This window comes from Rosa chinensis, chromosome 3 (genome assembly GCF_002994745.2).
Source record: "Rosa chinensis cultivar Old Blush chromosome 3, RchiOBHm-V2, whole genome shotgun sequence".
Lineage (NCBI taxonomy): Eukaryota > Viridiplantae > Streptophyta > Magnoliopsida > Rosales > Rosaceae > Rosa > Rosa chinensis.
In genome coordinates this window covers 6,621,258-6,640,892 of record NC_037090.1, presented here as the reverse complement: position 1 = coordinate 6,640,892, position 19,635 = coordinate 6,621,258, and the positions used below count along the sequence as shown (strand labels likewise).

At 40.8% G+C, this 19,635-nt stretch overlaps 5 protein-coding genes across 5 annotated transcripts; 2 read left to right on the top strand and 3 right to left on the bottom strand.

The window, feature by feature from the left end:
• The first annotated feature begins 2,215 nt into the window (after positions 1 to 2,215).
• LOC112193579 (putative pentatricopeptide repeat-containing protein At1g56570) lies at positions 2,216 to 4,706 on the top strand. The gene is made up of 2 exons (XM_024333767.2): positions 2,216 to 3,037; positions 3,121 to 4,706. The coding sequence occupies exons 1-2, from the start codon at positions 2,426 to 2,428 to the stop codon at positions 4,330 to 4,332; spliced, it is 1,824 nt and encodes a 607-aa protein (XP_024189535.1). The 5' UTR covers positions 2,216 to 2,425; the 3' UTR covers positions 4,333 to 4,706.
• A 4,700-nt stretch (positions 4,707 to 9,406) lies between these two features.
• Positions 9,407 to 11,039, bottom strand: LOC112195118. The gene is made up of 2 exons (XM_024335474.2): positions 10,884 to 11,039; positions 9,407 to 10,617 (listed from the first exon to the last, which is right to left on the bottom strand). Exon 2 carries the CDS (start codon positions 10,614 to 10,616, stop codon positions 9,459 to 9,461), a length of 1,158 nt encoding a protein of 385 aa, XP_024191242.1. The 5' UTR covers position 10,617; positions 10,884 to 11,039; the 3' UTR covers positions 9,407 to 9,458.
• A 284-nt stretch (positions 11,040 to 11,323) lies between these two features.
• LOC112191857 (pentatricopeptide repeat-containing protein At3g62890) lies at positions 11,324 to 15,532 on the bottom strand. The gene has a single exon (XM_024331302.2). The coding sequence runs from the start codon at positions 15,462 to 15,464 to the stop codon at positions 13,056 to 13,058; it is 2,409 nt and encodes an 802-aa protein (XP_024187070.1). The 5' UTR covers positions 15,465 to 15,532; the 3' UTR covers positions 11,324 to 13,055.
• On the top strand, positions 15,498 to 17,784 carry LOC112191858 (protein AGENET DOMAIN (AGD)-CONTAINING P1). Its single transcript, XM_024331303.2, has 3 exons — positions 15,498 to 15,763; positions 16,363 to 16,803; positions 17,682 to 17,784. The coding sequence occupies exons 1-3, from the start codon at positions 15,635 to 15,637 to the stop codon at positions 17,694 to 17,696; spliced, it is 585 nt and encodes a 194-aa protein (XP_024187071.1). The 5' UTR covers positions 15,498 to 15,634; the 3' UTR covers positions 17,697 to 17,784.
• Positions 17,785 to 18,697: 913 nt separating this feature from the next.
• On the bottom strand, positions 18,698 to 19,425 carry LOC112192889. Its single transcript, XM_024332804.2, has one exon. The coding sequence runs from the start codon at positions 19,340 to 19,342 to the stop codon at positions 18,860 to 18,862; it is 483 nt and encodes a 160-aa protein (XP_024188572.1). The 5' UTR covers positions 19,343 to 19,425; the 3' UTR covers positions 18,698 to 18,859.
• Positions 19,426 to 19,635: the final 210 nt, after the last annotated feature.

Sequence of the window (19,635 nt, the reverse complement as noted above, 5' to 3'; positions counted from 1 at the left end):
GCTTGTAACCGGTTCCTTTACAGAGTAAGAAAACAGCAAAGCTATCTAGATTGGGGAAGAATCTGGGGAAGAAATTGGAACTGAAAATTGGGGAAGTGATGAAGATGAACTGGAAATCCCGATTCGGGATGAACATAGGGAGTTTTTTATTGTTGGGTATTTGTTTATTGTTTTTGGGTTAAAAAGCATGGGCTAGTGGGTAGTGGGGCTGATGACGTTGTCAGGTAAGGAAATGTGGTGGCGGAGCTTGCAGCGGAAGTGGCGGTCGTTTGGCTAGAGGAAAATCCCAGAAGAAGAAGAGAAAGAAGAAAAAGAAATGAGAAGAAGACGAAGAGAAAAAAGAAAAAGAAATGAAAAGAAAAAAAATGAATTAAAAAAGGGTAAATTGGTCATTTTACTTTTTTTTTTACCCCACGTGCTTGCCACGTCAGCAAACAAACGGCCCCGTTAGGAATTTTTGACGGAAGTATCACATTGATGTCAAAATACGTGTTTGGGTATCACATTGATACTTTTGAGAGTTCGGGTATCAAATTGGCCTTGGCAGCATAGTTTGGGGACGGTGACTGAATTTTTCTCAATTTTTAAGTATGGTAATTTCATTAGTAACAAAGTGGGCGCGTGCCTCGCGTGAGGGTGTTACCAACTTGGTTAATTTTTCATACAAAATCTTAATTACACTAATCATATAGGGTTATTATGGAATAAAAATGTTTTGGGGTTATTGTCTTCTTTTTGAGGATTTCATCAATCCCTAATAATATACTTATTAAATGCGTAATGAGGTGACAAGACACTCTTTGTTGTCATGAGAAGTCGTTATTATTATTATTTTTTAAATATTCTTGAATCATAATATAATTGGTGAGCGAGCATGATTACATGTTTTTTTTTTCTTTTTCTTTTTTTGATAAAGAAAGAAATTGTAAACGCTCTAGAGCAACAACCTTCAAATATATCAAACTAGAAGGCGGTGCTAGAGGAAAGGGACAACTAAGAGTGCCGAACATAATGAGAAAGAGAAGGTAAAGAGTGGCCTAAAGAAACAAGGTTGTTAGCCAAAAAATTGGCTTTATGCCAAACATGGCGGAAAGTGATTGAAACAAAATGGTGTGTGAGCTCTTGAGTATCTTGAAGGATAAATTTGATGCGCCAGAGAATAGAAGATGTCTAATTGAGGGCGTCGATTAGGATCTTGGAATCACCTTCAACAATGAGAGCTTGAGAAAAAGTATGTGACGGATGAAGTAATCCTTCACGAAGGGCCCTAGCTTCAGCTACTAGTATGTCCGTATGACCAAGATTTTTACTCAGAGCAAGCAGAGGATAACCATCAGAATTGTGAACCACAAAGCTAGCAGCTGCTCGATTGACCATTAACAAAATATCAAAACTTTGAACACTTTATTTTTTCAGGGGTGCAAATGAGCCAAGTCGGAGCGAATACCGAAGTGATTATGTTTGGCTCATTTGTTTTTTATCGAGCTCAAGTCGGGCTAAAGTTTAAATTTTTTTATCCATGCTCAAGTTCGGCTCGGCTTGAATGTTTTTCTTAGACTCGACTCGGCTCAATTTATTGGACGAGTTCGAGCTTAAATAGCCTCAGCTTGGCTCGGAAGAAAGAAAATTTTGATTTAAACTTGATGTCTAACACTCTAACTATCACACAAATTTCTTTTGACTTTATTGTAATATATTTTACTTAAATTCTCAGATTCTCTTCTAATTGAAAATGAATGTAATAAAAAGAATTAAATATTTGAAATTAGAAAAATTATACTTTTATTGATACTATAAATTTTCATGAGTCGAGCTTTAACAAACCTCGAGTGTTAACAAGCTCGAGCTACTCATGAGCTAGACAAGCCGAATATATTATTGTTCAAGCTCGGCTCGTTTTTTTGTCGAGCTTAATATTGAGGTCATAAAACTCGGCTCATTTATCTTATGAACACGAGTCGAACAAGCTAAAATCGAACCAAATACGAGTCGAACACGAACTGCATCGAGCCTATTTACAGCCCTATATTTTTTATAAATTTTATTATTTCTAATTTAAAAAAATTGTAGAAATAAATTTGTGTCGTGGTTTTTGACTTCCATCACTTTAAAAGCTAAAAAACACGTGTTATAATGTACAATTTTAAATTATAATAATGATTTATTTTACTTCGAAAGAACAGGACTTTACATGATAGTGATGAAACTAGCCTCTCATGAACATGCAATGTTCAGGATTCAAGAAATAACCAAATAAGTTGTCAAAAAAAAAAAGAAACAACCAAATAGCAAACACATGGCTAATCACATGAACAATGCTAAAGCTGCTGTCTTACCTTTGGTGAGTCTGAGAGCGAGCAACTCTATAGCTTGCAACACCATAAATAGTAGTTTGAAAGCTTGACCATGTGCAACTGCAACAGAGATGACCTCAAGAAAACTACTACCCAGATCCCACTTCAACCCCATCCCACCCATAATCAGAAACTCACTTCATTGGTCCCAAGAACCCACCACCCAATCAAACCCACCTTTTTTATCAAAGGGCCCCAACCTCTTAGCCACAGACTTGATCAAGTCCTACTTTGAAAAGGGCTCTATCAAAGAGGCGCGTAAGGTGTTCGACGAAATGTCTGAGAGAGACGTGGTTACGTGGACTGCCATGATTGCTGGGTACGCTTCTTGCAGTCACCACAGCACTGCTTGGGCTGTGTTCTGTGAGATGGTGAGGGTTGATATGGAGCCGAATGCTTTTACGTTTTCGAGTGTGCTTAAGGCTTGTAAAGGAATGAAGGCTCTTTCTTGTGGTGCAATGGTTCATGGGTCGGCGGTTAAGTATGGCATGAAGGGATCTATGTATGTGGAGAATGCACTTATGGACATGTATGCTACTTGTTGTGTTAGCATGGACAATGCATGCAAGGTGTTTAATGACCTTCATGAGAAGAATGCTGTGAGTTGGACTACTTTGATCACTGGCTACACTCATAGAGGTGATGGCTATGGCGGGCTTCAAGTTTTTCGGAAAATGCTGCTGGTAAGTGGCTGAATCATCCTCCTACATTTTGTTGAATGAATTGGGTTTTACAAGATGCTTACTTTAACTTTATTGGCATACAGGAGGAAGTGGAACCGAACCCTTTCAGCTTTTCAATTGCGATTAGAGCTTGTGCTTCGATTGGATCGCATGCTTTTGGCAGGCAAATACATTCGGCAGTAATTAAGTATGGGTTCGAGTCCAATCTTCCGGTCATGAATTCCATACTGGACATGTACTGTAGGTTTGGTTGTTTATCAGAGGCAAATCAGTACTTTGATGAAATGAGTAAAAAAGATCTGATTACCTGGAACGCTTTAATTTCTGGATATGAAAGATTGGATCCCAGGGAGTCCCTACGTATATTTTCTCGTATGGAGTTAGAAGGCTTTAGTCCGAATTGCTTCACATTAACTAGCGTTACAGCGGCCTGTGCTAACTTGGCAGTTTTTAACTGTGGTGAACAAGTTCATGGTGGAATCATCCGTAGAGGCTTTAACAAGAACTTGGCATTGGCTAATGCACTTATTGACATGTATGCCAAGTGTGGGAGCATTACTGACTCGCACAAAATATTTAGTGAAATGTCTGATAGAGATTTAGTCTCCTGGACTTCCATGATGCTTGGATATGGGGATCATGGATATGGAAAAGAGGCTGTTGAATTGTTTGATGAGATGGTAAAGTCAGGTATAAGGCCAGATCGAATAGTGTTTATGGCAGTTCTGAGTGCTTGCAGCCATGCTGGACTTGTCGATGAAGGCTTGAGGTATTTCAAATCAATGATAAATGTTTATAAGGTTACTCCAGATAAGGACATATATGGTTGCGTGGTGGATTTGCTGTGCCGTGCTGGGAGAATCGAGGAAGCTTATGAGTTAATAGAGAGCATGCCATTTAAGCCTGATGAGTCTGTTTGGGGTGCGCTTCTTGGAGCGTGCAGAGCACATAAGCTTCCACATTTGAGCAGACTAGCTGCTCAGAGGATATTAGATTTGAGGCCAAACATGGCGGGAACATATGTGATGCTGTCAAATTTTTATGCCGCTGAAGGTAAGTGGGGAGAATTTGCCAATATGAGAATGTTGATGAGAGGAATGGGGAATAAGAAAGAGGCAGGACAGAGTTGGATTGAGGTAAGAAATCAGGTTTATAGTTTTGTTGTAGGAGATAAGATGGGTTCTCATATAAAGTGGGTGTATGGAGTTTTGGAATTACTGATTTGGCATATGAAAGAGGCAGAGTACTTAACTGATTTGGATTGCTCTGTACATGACCAAGATGATGGAACTTGAACAGAAGCTTTAGTGAAGGAGCTGGAACACCTTGTTGAGACAAACATGAGGATATTAATTGGATTAACATTCCATTGTTGTGAACAAATGTCATACTGGACAACATGGCAAGGAAGAACACAACATTAGTTCCCAGCCTCTCTTGCAAAGAGTCAGTTTTGGTTAGTTCGGGCCACAGAAACATAGGAATTGTAAACAAGATGAAGAATTCATCTTTCACAAAGTTTCAAGTTCAAGCATGAAAGACGGGCACGGGGCGAGGGAGATAACCATTCTTTTGAACTCAAAGCTAACCATTATGATAATACTGCTAACAAAATTCAGAACTGAAAGTAAATGCGATTTTACTTGCTCTCTTAGGCTGCTGCTGAATATATTTCTCCAAATTACCAAGTTGAATTTCGTTCAATATCTGTTTACCTCATGATTTCCAGATATAACAAATGCAATTTCCATTATTAATTAATACATTGGCTGCCAACATAAACAAATCAAATGTATAGAATAACGGTAAAATATGTTTGAGAACAAGTATGAAATGATAAACAGAGAGAGAGAGTAATGTTTCTGTGAGAATAGAGATTCAAGTGTGTTTATTCATCTCACACAAAGAGGTATTTATAGGAAAATATTACAAGTGTGAAAGCTCAAAGAGTAACTCAATTTGATAACCTCTACATTCACAGCTGCAGCCTTCTATGGTGGCTGTGATGATGATAAAATGCCATGCTTGTTGCCCTTTGGCATAAAGCTTGTCACACAAGTCACAATACCTACATTATACACTCAAGTACCTATTTGTATACATGATATAGACATTTATACTATGACTCATGTTTTGTACATGTGAATCATATATACTACAACACTCCCCCTTGGATATTTCATGTCAAATAGTATTGTTTAGGTCGTGCGCTTCGAAATTGCCTCGTTAAAAACCTTGCCAAGTAATAAAACCCTGTGGGAAAAAACAACCTTGGTCGAAGGAGAAAAAGAGCACAACGCGCGTTTGAGTGTGGAGTATGTAACTGGATACTCCCCTGATTTAGACTCCCCCTGAAGATCGTGGGAGTTCGGATAGCCTTCTCAATCCGATACTCTTCACATGTTTCTCGAAAGGGGATTTTGGTAACGACTTAGTAAATAAGTCCGCTACATTTTCCTCTGATCGGATTTGATTTACTTCAATTTTTAGAAGTGTTTGTTGTTGCTGATTGTAGAAGAATTTTGGCGATATATGCTTGGTATTGTCCCCCTTGATGAAACCTAATTTCATTTGCTCAATACAAGCTGCATTATCTTCGTAAATGCATGTAGGTTCTTCTGTGGTGGACTTCAAACCACAGGTTCCTCGAATGTGTCTGTTTACAGACCTTAGCCATATGCATTCACGCACAGCTTCATGTAGAGCAATTATCTCTGCATGATTTGAGGAAGTAGCAACAAGGGTCTGTTTCGTGGATCTCCAAGATATCGCGGTGCTTTCCATGGTAAAGACATAACCTGTTTGGGAGCGACCTTTGTGAGGGTCAGAGAGATACCCTGCATCAGCAAAGCCCATCAAAACATCATTATCATTTTGATGGAGGGGAGGAGGAGAACGTCGGCCACCATGGAAAGTGTCGCCGGCGTTCATATTGCGGAAGGTGGCTTTTTGCCATGTGGGATCTAATCCCATACTTCCGTCCTTTCTTTTCTCCCTGTAGGGATAAAACAAGCCCATATCAATCGTACCTTTTAAGTATCGAAAGATTGTCTTTATACCAATCCAATGGCGGCGTGTTGGCGAGGAACTATGTCGAGCCAACAAGTTCACTGCGAATGAGATATCCGGTCTTGTGCATTGAGCTAAGTACAATAATGCACCTATTGCACTTAGATATGGCACTTCAGCCTCTAATAAGCCTTCGTCCTCATCCTTTGGACGAAATGGATCTTTTCTGGGCTCAAGGCTACGGCTGATCATGGGAGTACTCACAGGCTTTGCTTTATCTTCATTAAAGCGCCTTAGTAATTTTTGAGTATATGCTGACTGATGGATCATAATCCCATCACTACGGTGCTCGAGTTCTATTCCGAGGCAAAACCGTGTTTTCCCAAGATCTTTCATCTCAAACTCGGATTTCAAATATTTAGCAGTTTCTTTTAACTCATTTAGAGTTCCAATTAGATTCATGTCATCGACATATACTGCTATAATTGCAAATCCGGAACTTGTTCTTTTAATGAACACGCATGGGCATATTTCATTGTTAATATATCCCTTCCTAATCAAGTAGTCACTTAGACGGTTATACCACATCCGTCCGGATTGTTTCAATCCATATAGTGAGCGTCTCAATCTTATTGAAAACGCGCTCCGTGGTTTAGAGCCATTTGATTTGGGTAATTGAAGTCCATCTGGAACCTTCATATATATCTCTGAATCTAGATCCCCATAGAGATATGCTGTAACCACATCCATAAGCTGCATGTCAAGTTTTTCGGAAACTACCAAACTGACAAGGTAGCGGAACGTTATAACGTCCATTACGGGAGAATATGTCTCCTCGTAGTCGATTCCAGGGCGTTGTGAGAAACCTTGTGCCACAAGGCGGGCTTTGTATCTAACAACCTCATTTTTCTCATTACGCTTTCTAACAAAGACCCATTTATGGCCAACAGGTTTTATATTTGGTGGTGTCAGCATTATAGACCCAAATACCTGTCTCTTTGTTAGTGAATCCAATTCAGTCTGGATCGCATCTTTCCATTTAGACCAATCTGCTCTTCGTTGACATTCTTCAACGGAGCGAGGTTCGATATCATCGTATTCTATAATTCCTTTTGCAATATGATATGCAAAAGCATCATTAATAGTCATAGAATTTCTATCCATCACCCCATGTATACTAGTGTAATTCATGGAGATCTCTCTATTCTCTGGAATTGGTTCTTTTATTGGAGCGTCCTCCAATGATGTCTCTTTGACATAACCATAATCCGGAATATTTTCATGAGAGGGATTAATTGTATCGATGATTAATGGATTATTTTGTGCCAAACTCGCTTTCTTTCTTGGGCGAGAATCCATCGAACCAATGGGCCTCCCGCGCTTCCTGGCGGGAGCCATGGGTCTAGCCACTACATCACCCATATAGGGGACGTTGGCGCCATTCTCATGTATTCTTGAGATGGCATCATGTCCTCTAGTGTTAGGGACATCAATCCTTGCAGGCACATTTGCAGCAGGTATATGTGATCTTGTCACTTTAGCGATATCAGAAAACGCATCAGGCATTGATTCTGCTACGTTCTGAAGATCGAGAATCCTCCGCACTTCTATTTCAGATTGTGCTGTTCGGGGATCAAGATGAGACAGAGTGGGGACAAACCACGACAATTCCTGTCTTTTCTGTTGAACATTACTGTTCATGTCTCCCCCTAATGATGGGAAGACTGTCTCATCAAAGTGACAATCCGCAAATCTAGCGGTAAATAGATCGCCTGTCAAGGGTTCTATATAGCGGATAATGGTGGGAGAGTCATATCCAGTATAAAGACCTAATCGTCTTTGAGGACCCATTTTGGTGCGCTGTGGCGGCGCAATTGGCACATAGACTGCACACCCGAATATTCGTAAGTGTGAGACATCGGGCTCATACCCAGTGACCATCTGGGAAGCAGAAAATGGTTGGGTGGCAGTGGGCCTCAGACGAATAAGCACAGCTGCGTGCAATATTGCATAGCCCCAAGCAGAAATAGGGAGATTGGTGCGCATAACCAATGCTCGAGCAACCATTTGAAGTCTTTTAATGGCAGCTTCTGCGAGACCATTTTGGGTGTGTACATGAGGTACAGGGTGTTCTACCTCGATCCCAATGGACATGCAATAATCATCAAAAGTTTTTGATGTAAACTCTCCAGCATTGTCAAGACGAATTGACTTAATAGGATGATCAGGGTGGTGAGCCCTTAATTTAATGATCTGTGCTAGGAGTTTAGCAAATGCAGCATTTCTCGTGGATAATAGCATGACATGTGACCAGCGTGTCGATGCATCAACCAACACCATAAAATATCTAAATGGTCCGCAAGTTGGTTGAATAGGTCCACAAATATCACCTTGTATTCTTTGCAAGAATGGTATATTTTCTTTAGAGTCCTTTGCATAGGATGGTCTTGATCCTACCTTTGCTAAAGAGCAAGCCTTACAAAACGAATGATATGAAGTAGTTCTTTCGACCAATCTTTGGTTCGTACTTCTTTTCGTTTTGAAGAATGGATGTCCGTGTGAAGTTTTTAATATACGGAGCATCATATCACGACCTGGGTGACCCAAGCGGTCGTGCCAAAGTCTATATGTGTCAGAATCCCATAAATTTTCATTCATGACATGGTTGGATTCAATTACTCTGATAGTGGTTGCATATAATCCACTAGAGCGACACATAAGTTTCTCTAATACTCGTGTATTTCCGTAGTTATTAGAGGTAATGCAAAGGAACTCTTGTCCATTCTCACAATGTGTTTCCACATGAAGATCATTGGCTCTTATATCTTTAAAACTCAATAGGGTTCTTCCAGCCCTAGGAGCATATAGAGCTTCGATGATATTAATATTCGTGCCATTTGGCAACAAAAATTGAGCTGGTCCTCGACCATGAATCAATTGTGATGATCCTGCCATCGTAGTTATTGAAGATCGACTAGGCTTCATCCATAAAAATAATTGCCTGTGTCGTAATATAGTATGTGTGGTGCCACTATCAAGAAGGCATTCCATTTCTCCGGAAAACATACTGAAAAAGGAGTAAAGTTCGGAATATTAACACATGTCCATGACATTGAATGCGATACTTTATTAATAAGGAAAATAACCAATGATTACATCAAGGTTTCCAAAGTCTATTCCAAAGTACAATCAAACTTTATACAAATTGTAATTGCTCATTCCGTTTGGTAATTCCAATGAAATATGACCAGGGAAGTAGAGAGATGTTGGTGGAGCGAGGCTCGCTTAAATACCATGGTCTCAATTACTTTCCTAGACATCATATTTCATTGGGTACACCACATAAGAAAAAGTCAATACAATTGTTATTGATTAAGGCACATTTGCCCTTGGAAAATAGAAAAGGACTATTCTAATCAAAGTCTGCTGCATCCTCGTGCATTTGTTCAGCTTTGAAGTCCTCTATTGTGAGATTGACATCTTCACTATCTTCATTTTCGGCAAGGTTGGATTCTTGCTCCCTGTTTTGCCTATACTCTTTGTAGCTTGCAGCTAGTTTAGTACTTGCATGGCATTGTTTGAACCAATGCTCGATTGATCCGCATCTATGACACACGTCATTATGGTTGCCTCCTTTCATTGGAGGTGCAGTTTGTCCATGTTGTGGATATTCCCTAGGAGGGTTACTGCTACTACCACGCCTTATGATGCGACCTCCACGGCCCATATTGTTATTATATTCACCTCTCCCACGTGTGGAGTTGCCACCACGTGTGAAGTTGCCACGTGTGGAGTTACCACCACGTGTGAAGTTGCCACCACGAGTGTCCGCTTTAAAGTTGCGGTTTCTCTCTTTATTGGGGTGGTTATATGGGCCCGTACGCCTTTCTTGTCCCTTATTATTAGGGTATTGCTGCTTGCGCCCCTTTTTGGGTGCATTATAATTTGCCTCACGGACGCTCTTGGTTCCTATGGGCCTAGAATTATAATTCTTTACAAGGATGTTGTCGTACTTTTCAGATACCGACAAAATATTAATAAGCTCATTAAACCTTGTAATTCGTCCAGCATTGACTTCTGTGCGAAATTGCTTTGATATCACAATTGCTGAGACGGGAATGGTGGAGAGAGTCTTCTCAAGTAGCTCATCTTCTGTGAGAGGCTTTCCACAGAACTTCAACATAGCTTTGAGTCGAAGAGCTTCCGAATTATATTCTGCAACAGACTTAAAGTCGGAGAAGCGTATATTATTCCACTGAACCTTCAAGTCAGGGAGGAGGGTATCTTGGATATTACCAAAACGCTCTTCTAGCGCTACCCATAAGTCTCGAGCATCTCTCATTGACATATACTCTAGTCTGAGAGCTTTATCCATATGGCGCCGCATCAAGATAATAGCTTGTGCATGCTTTGTAGGTGTTCTTTGGAACACAAGGCCTGGATTAGGAGCTTGAATTATGGGCAATATCCCTCTTGAAGTGAGGTGGTTCTCAACGTCGGTTACCCAACTATAGTATTCCGAACCCGTTGAGTCAAGCATTTGAAAGTCGAGTCTAGGTGCATTCGACATCCTGAAGATAAGAGAAGATATATTAGTTTCGGAGTTCAAAACTTCCACGAAATCTAAAATCAATAATCTTTAGACCAAAACAATGATGTTTTGCGGACACTCTTAGTCCGAATATTATGAACACTCTTAGTTCATAATTACGAACGCTCTTAGTTCGTTTAGCGTGAATTTCTTGGAATTCCGCTTTTGATTGTAAGTTCCCGAGAAAAATAAAGAGAAGAAGAATAGAGTAAAAACTCAAAAACGGGAACTTTTAGTAAATATTACCTTGGAATAATATTGCCGGAAAAAGTTGTCCAAAAATTGCCGGAAAAGTCGCCGGAAAGTTGTCCGAAAGTCGCCGGAAAAGTTGTCGGAAAGTTGCCGGAAAAGTCGCCGGAAAGTTGTCCGAAAGTCGCCGGAAAAGTTGTCGGAAAGTTGCCGGAAAAGTCGCCGGAAAGTTGTCCGAAAGTCGCCGGAAAAGTTGTCGGAAAGTTGCCGGAAAAGTCGCCGGAAAGTTGTCGGAAAGTTGCCGGAAAAGTCGCCGGAAAGTTGTCCGAAAGTCGCCGGAAAAGTTGTCGACAGATGTGTCGACAGCTGCTCGGCAGGAGCTCGGCAGCTGCTGCGCAGCTGCTCGGCAGATGGCCTGCAGGTGGCTCGGCAGCTGCTGCGCAGGGCTTCGGCAGGTGCTCGGCAGCTGCTGCGCAGGGCTTCGGCAGGTGCTCGGCAGCTGCTGCGCAGGGCTTCGGCAGGTGCTCGGCAGCTGCTGCGCAGGGCTTCGGCAGGTGCTCGGCAGCTGCTGCGCAGGACTCGGCAGGGGCTTTCGGCAGGTATCGGCAGGGGCTTTCGGCAGCACTCGGCAGCACTCGGCAGGAGCTTTCGGCAGGTCTCGGCAGCACTTCGACAGCGGTTCAGCAGCGGTTCGATTTTTCCGGTGGCCGGTTCAGGCTGTTTCCGGCCGGTTCTGGGCGTTCTGAAACCGGTTCTGAGCTTCTTGAATCAAGGGCTTTGATATGAGCTAGGGTTTGGAGGTTTTTTGCAAGTTTGAAAAAATGACTTCGATCGGATTATGAACTACCTCTCCTCTTTTCAATTTCGATTCTAATTCTAGAGCAATTTCGTGCTGATAACGTGTTTGAGAACAAGTATGAAATGATAAACAGAGAGAGAGAGTAATGTTTCTGTGAGAATAGAGATTCAAGTGTGTTTATTCATCTCACACAAAGAGGTATTTATAGGAAAATATTACAAGTGTGAAAGCTCAAAGAGTAACTCAATTTGATAACCTCTACATTCACAGCTGCAGCCTTCTATGGTGGCTGTGATGATGATAAAATGCCATGCTTGTTGCCCTTTGGCATAAAGCTTGTCACACAAGTCACAATACCTACATTATACACTCAAGTACCTATTTGTATACATGATATAGACATTTATACTATGACTCATGTTTTGTACATGTGAATCATATATACTACAACAAAATACACTTTATTAGGTGCAACCGTGCAATATAAACCAAAGTTCTCAAAATAGTATTCTGCCGATGAGTTTTGGTCTCAACTCTCAACCCAGAAACACGGTTATGTAACTGTCATATTATCATCTCATGTGCCTGATTTGCTATCCTTAATGTTGGAATTTTCAGTCCAGTTGTAATGTTTCTTGGTTTTGGGAGAGGTTTTGGTTTATGTCACCTTCTTCCATCTTATATTTTGTTTATTTTCTAATAAAATAAAATAGAGGGATGGGGGTGGGTTCCCGGGTGTAGTGGTCCCCTCTCTATTATGAGGAGGGTAGGCGCTTTACGCAATGACCGCTAACGAGAGGCTAATATCGCCTAATCCTCTATTTTAATTATAAAAAAAAAAAAAAAAAACTCATGTGCCTGATTAGATTTCCTCCATTGTCGGCCCACGTCAAATTCTAACAAAACTGCGTCTCAGCTTACAAGAGCAAGAGATTACTTAACCGCAGGCTCACAAGATTCAGACCATTGCAGTTATTTTGATTGCAATCTCTAGCAAAGTGGTGATACTTGACCATCAGATGGATGAGTTGCTGATGGATTGTTATATATTGGTTCCATATATCTTCAGCACCAGTGACCATGGAAGAAATAGAAACATCTGTGGCTGGCTGGCTGCATCTTCAACTTGTCTTGCCGCTGTGAGAAAAATCAGCCGTGACTTTACGTACCACCGGAATCATTCCATGAGATTTTCCCCATTGGTATTTGGTGCTTCTGAACTCCTAGTTCATCCTTTTCCAACCCAGCAAAGGCCAATGCCTCCTTTTACCTCTTGGAGGTAGTATATGCATCGATATTCAACCATGTGTTATTTGTCGTTGTCGCAACAATTAGCTTCAAAGCATCATATTGGTCTGTTGGTGTGCCATTTTATAACCAAGAACATCCACTAGGTGAATAATGTTCGAACCAACTTCAGTACTAATCTACTACCAATAGTCATTGCAGGAACAAGATCCCTGCTTAAAGTGGTGAAAGCGGTGCTTATCCCTCACCACAATGTCACGACCAAAAGCTTTCGAGACGAACTTTGCTGCCATGTGACAATCGTTACATATTCGCAAATTCTTTATTATTCGTATTGGTGATGGTGGACTGATAGCGATTAGCCCAAAGGCAATTGCCAGTTTCTCACTGTGTCTGAAAAGAACAGTTTCCTTTTCCTCTTCATCAATGTCAAAGGATACCTCATTTGTATCTGGTGCATAACCTTCCCTCTTCAATTTCTGAGCCATTTCATCTAGCATAACCTCAATATCTTTCATTCGAGGGTGTTTCTTATCTCCTGCTAGAAATTCATGAACTACACCATCTGCTTCGATCATGCTACAACCTGGGGTCTTTACCACCCCATGTTGCATCATTATTCCCCTAATCTCATGAACACCATCCCAATCACCTTTCGAAGCACATATATTGGACAACAACACATGGAACCCATCATGGTTAGGATCGAGCTCAATGAGCTTTCTTCCTATCCTCTCACCCCTGTCATGGTCCCCATGTTTCTTACAAGCCCCCAGTAAGGCACCCCAAGTAGCAACATCTGGTGTCATAGGCATACTTTCAATGAGGTCCTCTGCCTCCTTGAGCATACCAGCACGTCCAAGAAGATCAACCATGCATCCGTAATGCTTAACATTGGGTTCTATCTTGTGTTCCTGCATCATGGAATCGAAGTGGCGACGCCCCTCATCTACCAAGCCCATGTGACGACAAGCTCCAATAACTCCCATAAAGGTTATTTCATTAGGTGTCACACCCCTTGTCTTCATCTTTGCAAACATTTCAAGCGACTTCTCCACCAACCCATTCATTGCCAACCCAAGAATAAGAGCATTCCAAGTAGAAACTCCCTTTTCTGCTGTCTCCTCGAAAACCTCCAATGCATTTTCCACACACCCACATTTCAAGTACATGTTAATAAGGGTTGTCCCAAGAAAGACATTAACTTTAAGGCTATTTTTCCTTATATAAGCATGAATCCATTGGCCCAGGTCAAGGGCAGCCAAATGAGTGCAAGCCGAGATGACGCTCACCAAAGTGGTCTCATCGGGCCTAATTCCACACAGCTGCATCTCCTGGAACAATGCCAAAGTTTCTGAAAACCGGTCATGCTGAGCATAGCCTGATATCATTGCACTCCAAGACACTACATCCTTCTCAGGCATGGAATCAAATGATGTCTTAGCAGCTTCAACTAAACCACATCTCAAGTACCCCGATATCATTGAGTTCCAAGATATCTGATCCAGGTTGTAGGCTGCATTGAACAGTTTCTCGGCAACCATTATCTCCCCACAACTGGAATACATATGAATAAAAGCATTTTGAAGATTAACATAACTTTCAATTCCAATTTTCACAACTAACCCATGGATCAACTTCCCTGTGTGAACAGCTGACAAATGTGCACATGCCGAAAGCACACTAACCACCACAACCTCATCCACCATAACTCCATTAGCAACCATTTTCACAAACATATCCAAAGCCTCCTCATACATCTCATTTTGCTCGAAACAAGAAATCAACGCGCTCCACGAAACCATATCCTTCTCAGGCAGTTCATCAAACAAATGCCGAGCCTCAGTCACACAACCTCTTTTACCAAACAACACAATCATAGAATTCGAAGCAATCGTGTTCCTCACTGGCATCTGATCATATATACACTTAGCCTGCTTTACATCCCCCACCCTAACATAGCCAGCCAATATCGAATTCCACGCCACCGAATCCAACACAGGCATTTCATCAAACACATTGCGTGCATCCCTCATATTGTCACAAACTGAGTACATGTTGATCAATGTGTTCTGCACATACACATCTGAATCAAACCCAAACTTCAAAATATGACTATGCATCTGTTTCCCTTCAAACTCTGATGCTCTCATAGCACAAGCTTGAACTAGGATTGGGTATGTATAATTATCTCTATCCCCATTCTTACCCAACATCAATTTGTAAAGACTCAAAGTCTTTTGGGGACAGCTTCTTTGTATATAAGCTTTCATCATAGTGTTCCAAATGAACCCATTTGAGTTCTCAATGTGGTTGAAAATTCTTAATGACAAATCAATGTCACTCAAAGAAGAGTCAGTGGAGAACTTGAGGACTCTACTTGCAGCATATGTGTCCCTAATGAAACCAGTGAGGATCATCTGAGATAGTATTTGATTGAACTGCTTGAGATTCTTGCATTTGGGCAAATGGGTTTCTAAAATTGACAAGTTTATGGTCAATCTACCCAAGTTCATAGCTAAAGGTTTGAACTTTGAAGAGGACATGAAGTGTTTCAACTGCAAAGGTTTGGACTTTGAAGGCAAACCCATATTTCCTAATTGCAAAAATTAACTCCCGCCAATATGATTCAGCAAATCAAAACTTGACACGTTGACACAGTGAGTATTTTGGGCTGGAAAAAGCCCACAAGGTGAGTACTAACTACTAAAAACCAGTAAAATCCCTAAAACCAGTGGCAGTAAAATCCCCAAACTCAGAAATGCCTCGAAAGCCTCGAAGAACCAAAGTCTTCAACTTCAGTAAATGCCTGACTCCTGGTTTGGTCCCCATGCCGGAAACGCCTCCGCCGTCTCCGCCGCGTGAAGAATTGATAGAAGAAGTTGGAGAGGTCAGAAAAGTTTTGATCTTTCTTTGAAATTTCTTGCATTCTGATCAGCGTACATCGCCGGAAATGAAGTGAGGACTTTTAGTTTTTATGTGTTAATATTTTTTTTCAAAATTAACCGTAAGGTAAAATTAGGTTCTCCATTGAAATGGAGAATTATAGTTTGGCCTTAATTACTGCTGACAAGGGCCGATTTTTGCCAGAGTCAATGTGAGTCTAATGTGAAGGTTTAGAAAATGAGAATTTGCTTTTTGTGCTTTGTGTGAACAATTTTTGGACTGTAGCTGTTTAAGTGATCTAGTGTGGTTTGCTGAGGCATTTTAGTTTCTTGGGAAATATGATGTCATTTTTGTTTTGTTTTTTGTGAGAAAGAATGTGATGGTAATAATAAGATTTTGAAGTGTAATATGTTTTGAGAAAGAATCTTGTGGTGCAAATCCTGACCAGGCTGGCAAGTACTCAAAGACAGAAACTTTATATGGTTCTGCATTATCGTAGTTTGCTAATGTTGCTTGTTTTGGCTGCACATTTCTGTTCTTTTTCTGATTCGTCCTAGTGTTTTCGCCGCATTTCCTTCATGAGCTCAGATTTTTTAATTGCAGAATGACCCTAATGTAACTGATTCAATTATGAGCAATGAAATCTTCACCAAGGGAGCACTGGTTGAGGTTAGCAGTGATGAAGAAGGATTCCATGGTTCTTGGTTTGCTGCCACTGTAGTGAAATCTGTGGGGAAAGACAAGTTCCTTATTGAGTACAAGTGCTTGAGGACAGAGGATGATTTGGCACTTCTGAGAGAAGAGGTTGATAACATGCACATACGACCTCATCCACCAGAAAATGTTGTTGATCATTTCAAGCAACTTGACGAGGTTGATGCTTTGTACAATGATGGGTGGTGGGTTGGTGTTATTTCTAAGGTTCTAAGAGGTTCAAGGTACATAGTCTACTTCAAGGAAACCTGTGAGGAACTTGAATATCAGCACTCTGAGTTAAGGCTTCATCAGGACTGGATTGATGGCAAATGGGTTATCCCATCTCGGGTATGGCTCTATCTAATCTCTACCATTTTATTGACATATATCTTGTACTTTGCTTTAGTGTTCAATGCAAATTCTCTTAAAAACTGACTCCTTGGCTTCCAAGTGCAACATGTCACACTAAAGTAGCAAGCTTTGGGCAAAGATTGACTGTTTACCAACTGTAGTGACATTAAGATATTACAAATCTCATCTAAAGACAAATTCTTTGATTGCCTCCCTCCATTTTTGGGGAATGAGTAATAGATCATGATATAGTTGGAAAATATTTTAGAGTCCAACTTCTTCCTCAACTCTTTTACATGAGGTGAGACTCATATTATTTCCAAACTCACATAAGTCTCACATCTTGTATGAGAATGAGAAAGCCAGTTGGGGAAATAGTTGAGTTCTAGAGCATCTGCAAAACCTTTAGTCAGCATCAGACTATTTGTAGATGGGATGATGAGCCTTGCCAACCCAAATTGGGTATATGGCCTTCCAAATTTGGGTCTGAATTTGGTCCTCGTTGGAGAGCAACTGTAAGTGGCCTACAGTTGTTAGAGTCACTCCTGTAGGTAACTTTTCTCTATGGTAATTACCGTTTTAGGTTGCCATAAATGGAAAGATGCAGGACAGTTATAATGCATTGATTGTTAGAACTGCTTACAGTTACACCTTCTAGCTGAAAGCTACCCCATGGTTGTCTGTTGGGGGTTCAATTCAAGTGGTCATGAAGACTACATTGTGTGGCATATTCTGATGGCAACATTTATTCTCTTCTAGTTGTCAATGTCTAATTCTGATGATCGTAATTTCCAAAATCACACATCTCCTTCTTTTTAATACATTCTGTTATTGTAGTTTCATCTAATTGTTGGCTGATTCTCTATTCTTGGCAGGAGTTAAAGTTATAGTTCTGTGGAAAATGGAATTGCCTGAAAAAAAATGGAATTGTCTGAAGTAATTGGGAGACCTTATCTTATTTAGTCGATCACTTTGCCTGAAAAAAAACCCTCTAATCAAGCAACCGTGAAGCTGTTAAACCATGGCCGGATCTGTAAATTCCATTTTACCAGCTACTGAACTGTAGGACGAGTTGTTACAGCATTGTCGGTGCATACTGAGAATGGGGTTTTTGTTGACTCCTTGTCTTTAGTTTTGTGACAAGGTGTCAATAATTGATGGAAATTTCGTTTTGTAATATAAGTTTACAATTGCTAGTTGAAATCCCTTGAATTTGCATTTAAATGGTTATCAGATTTTAATCTATTCTTTTAACTGGATACAATTCTCGTAAAGTAGATTGGTAATCTACCCATTGAGGATACTATTTGCATCTTCAATTTTCCTTTTTCTTGTTTCCCTTCTGGTTGTGGTCCAAAATAGGAGCTTGTACTCGAGAAAACCGTCATCTTCATGGTTGATAGCAATCACTTTCAACATTACTAGGTACCCATTAGCAGGAGATCTATAAATCTCAATATTTGCAGTAGACTTGTTCGATGTGAACTATGTCCGTCTTTGGCCCATCAGAGTTGGAGCAATTAGGCTTTGTAGTTTGACTAGTTTCTAGACCATTTAAATTTTAAATTCAATAAAACTCCTTTTTAAGTTTGAGGGGTCCGGCATCAAAAACCAAGTTAGGTCCTGAAAAAGTGAATAGGAAATAGAACCAAGAAAGCACCTCTCTTTCTCATTTTCTGGTTGAAACTGAAGGAAAGCACCTCCCTTCATCAATTTGAAGCACTGTTTTAACCCCTCTTCATGTAAAGAAGATGAAAGCTGATGATAAACCAATTCAAAGACATAACATTTTAAGACCAAGACACCAAATTCTGAAAAAGACTAGTATTTTCTCACAACACAGAACCAGACAGATATTACAAACTGATAGAATCATAGAACAAAGAGCCGGTTTAGGGAAATGTAAATTTTATTTCATACGAAAGCTGGCACTAGTAAAAGTACTTGAATTACATATGGTCAAAATAGACCTAGAAATAAAGCAAAGCCTTCTTCTTGGCTCTGGTAGTAGTGCTCTTACAGATCATACACCTTGAAATCTAAAGCAATCAGCCTAGACCTCCACAGCTCCGGGGACGTCCTTGACCTTCATAGCCTTGCCACCATCAGGTCCATCAAGCTCGAAAGCCGAGGCAGGAAATGTCCTGAATAGGCCTGTAGGAGACTTGAAGGTGATCTTTCCAGTTGGGGGGTCATCCAAATAGATGTCACTGAGTGACACCCAGACCAAGAGCTCCTTGGTCTTGACTCCAGTCAGCTTACTGATCTTGCCTTTCTCAACAGTGGCTGTGATCTCAGTTGCATAACTCGCCAGCCTCCCAACCTTCTCAAACTTGTGGGTGGTGCTCTTCTTCTGCTTGAGCCAAACAAAGCCAGTGTCTTTGATGTAGCCACATTCCACCATGTCCTTCATGGGCAGAAGCCCATTGGGGAGACCCATCTCTGTGAGCAGGAACTTTGACTTCTCCTGGCAGATAGCATCACCGTGGTAGAGCTCATCAGCCTTGGCTCTCACCTCGTCAGTTATAAGAGACATTCTTGTGAAAACTTTGGAGCTTTTTTTTTGTGATGTTTGGTTTTTGAAATGTGCTCGAGTGTGTGAACAAAGGCGAGGATGAGATCTGTGTTGAGAAAGGTGGGATTCATATAGCTGAGGCGTTAGAACTTTGCCCTTGTGGGTTCTCCAAATTATCAAAAAAGCCACTCTAGTGTTGCCCCCCTGTGTCGCAACAATTGCTAATAAGCCATTTGGTTGTGTTTAAAGACGTGACCTTCTTTAGATTGGGGCATAGATGGGGCAGAGTACTTTATCCAGATAAAGACCTTTTT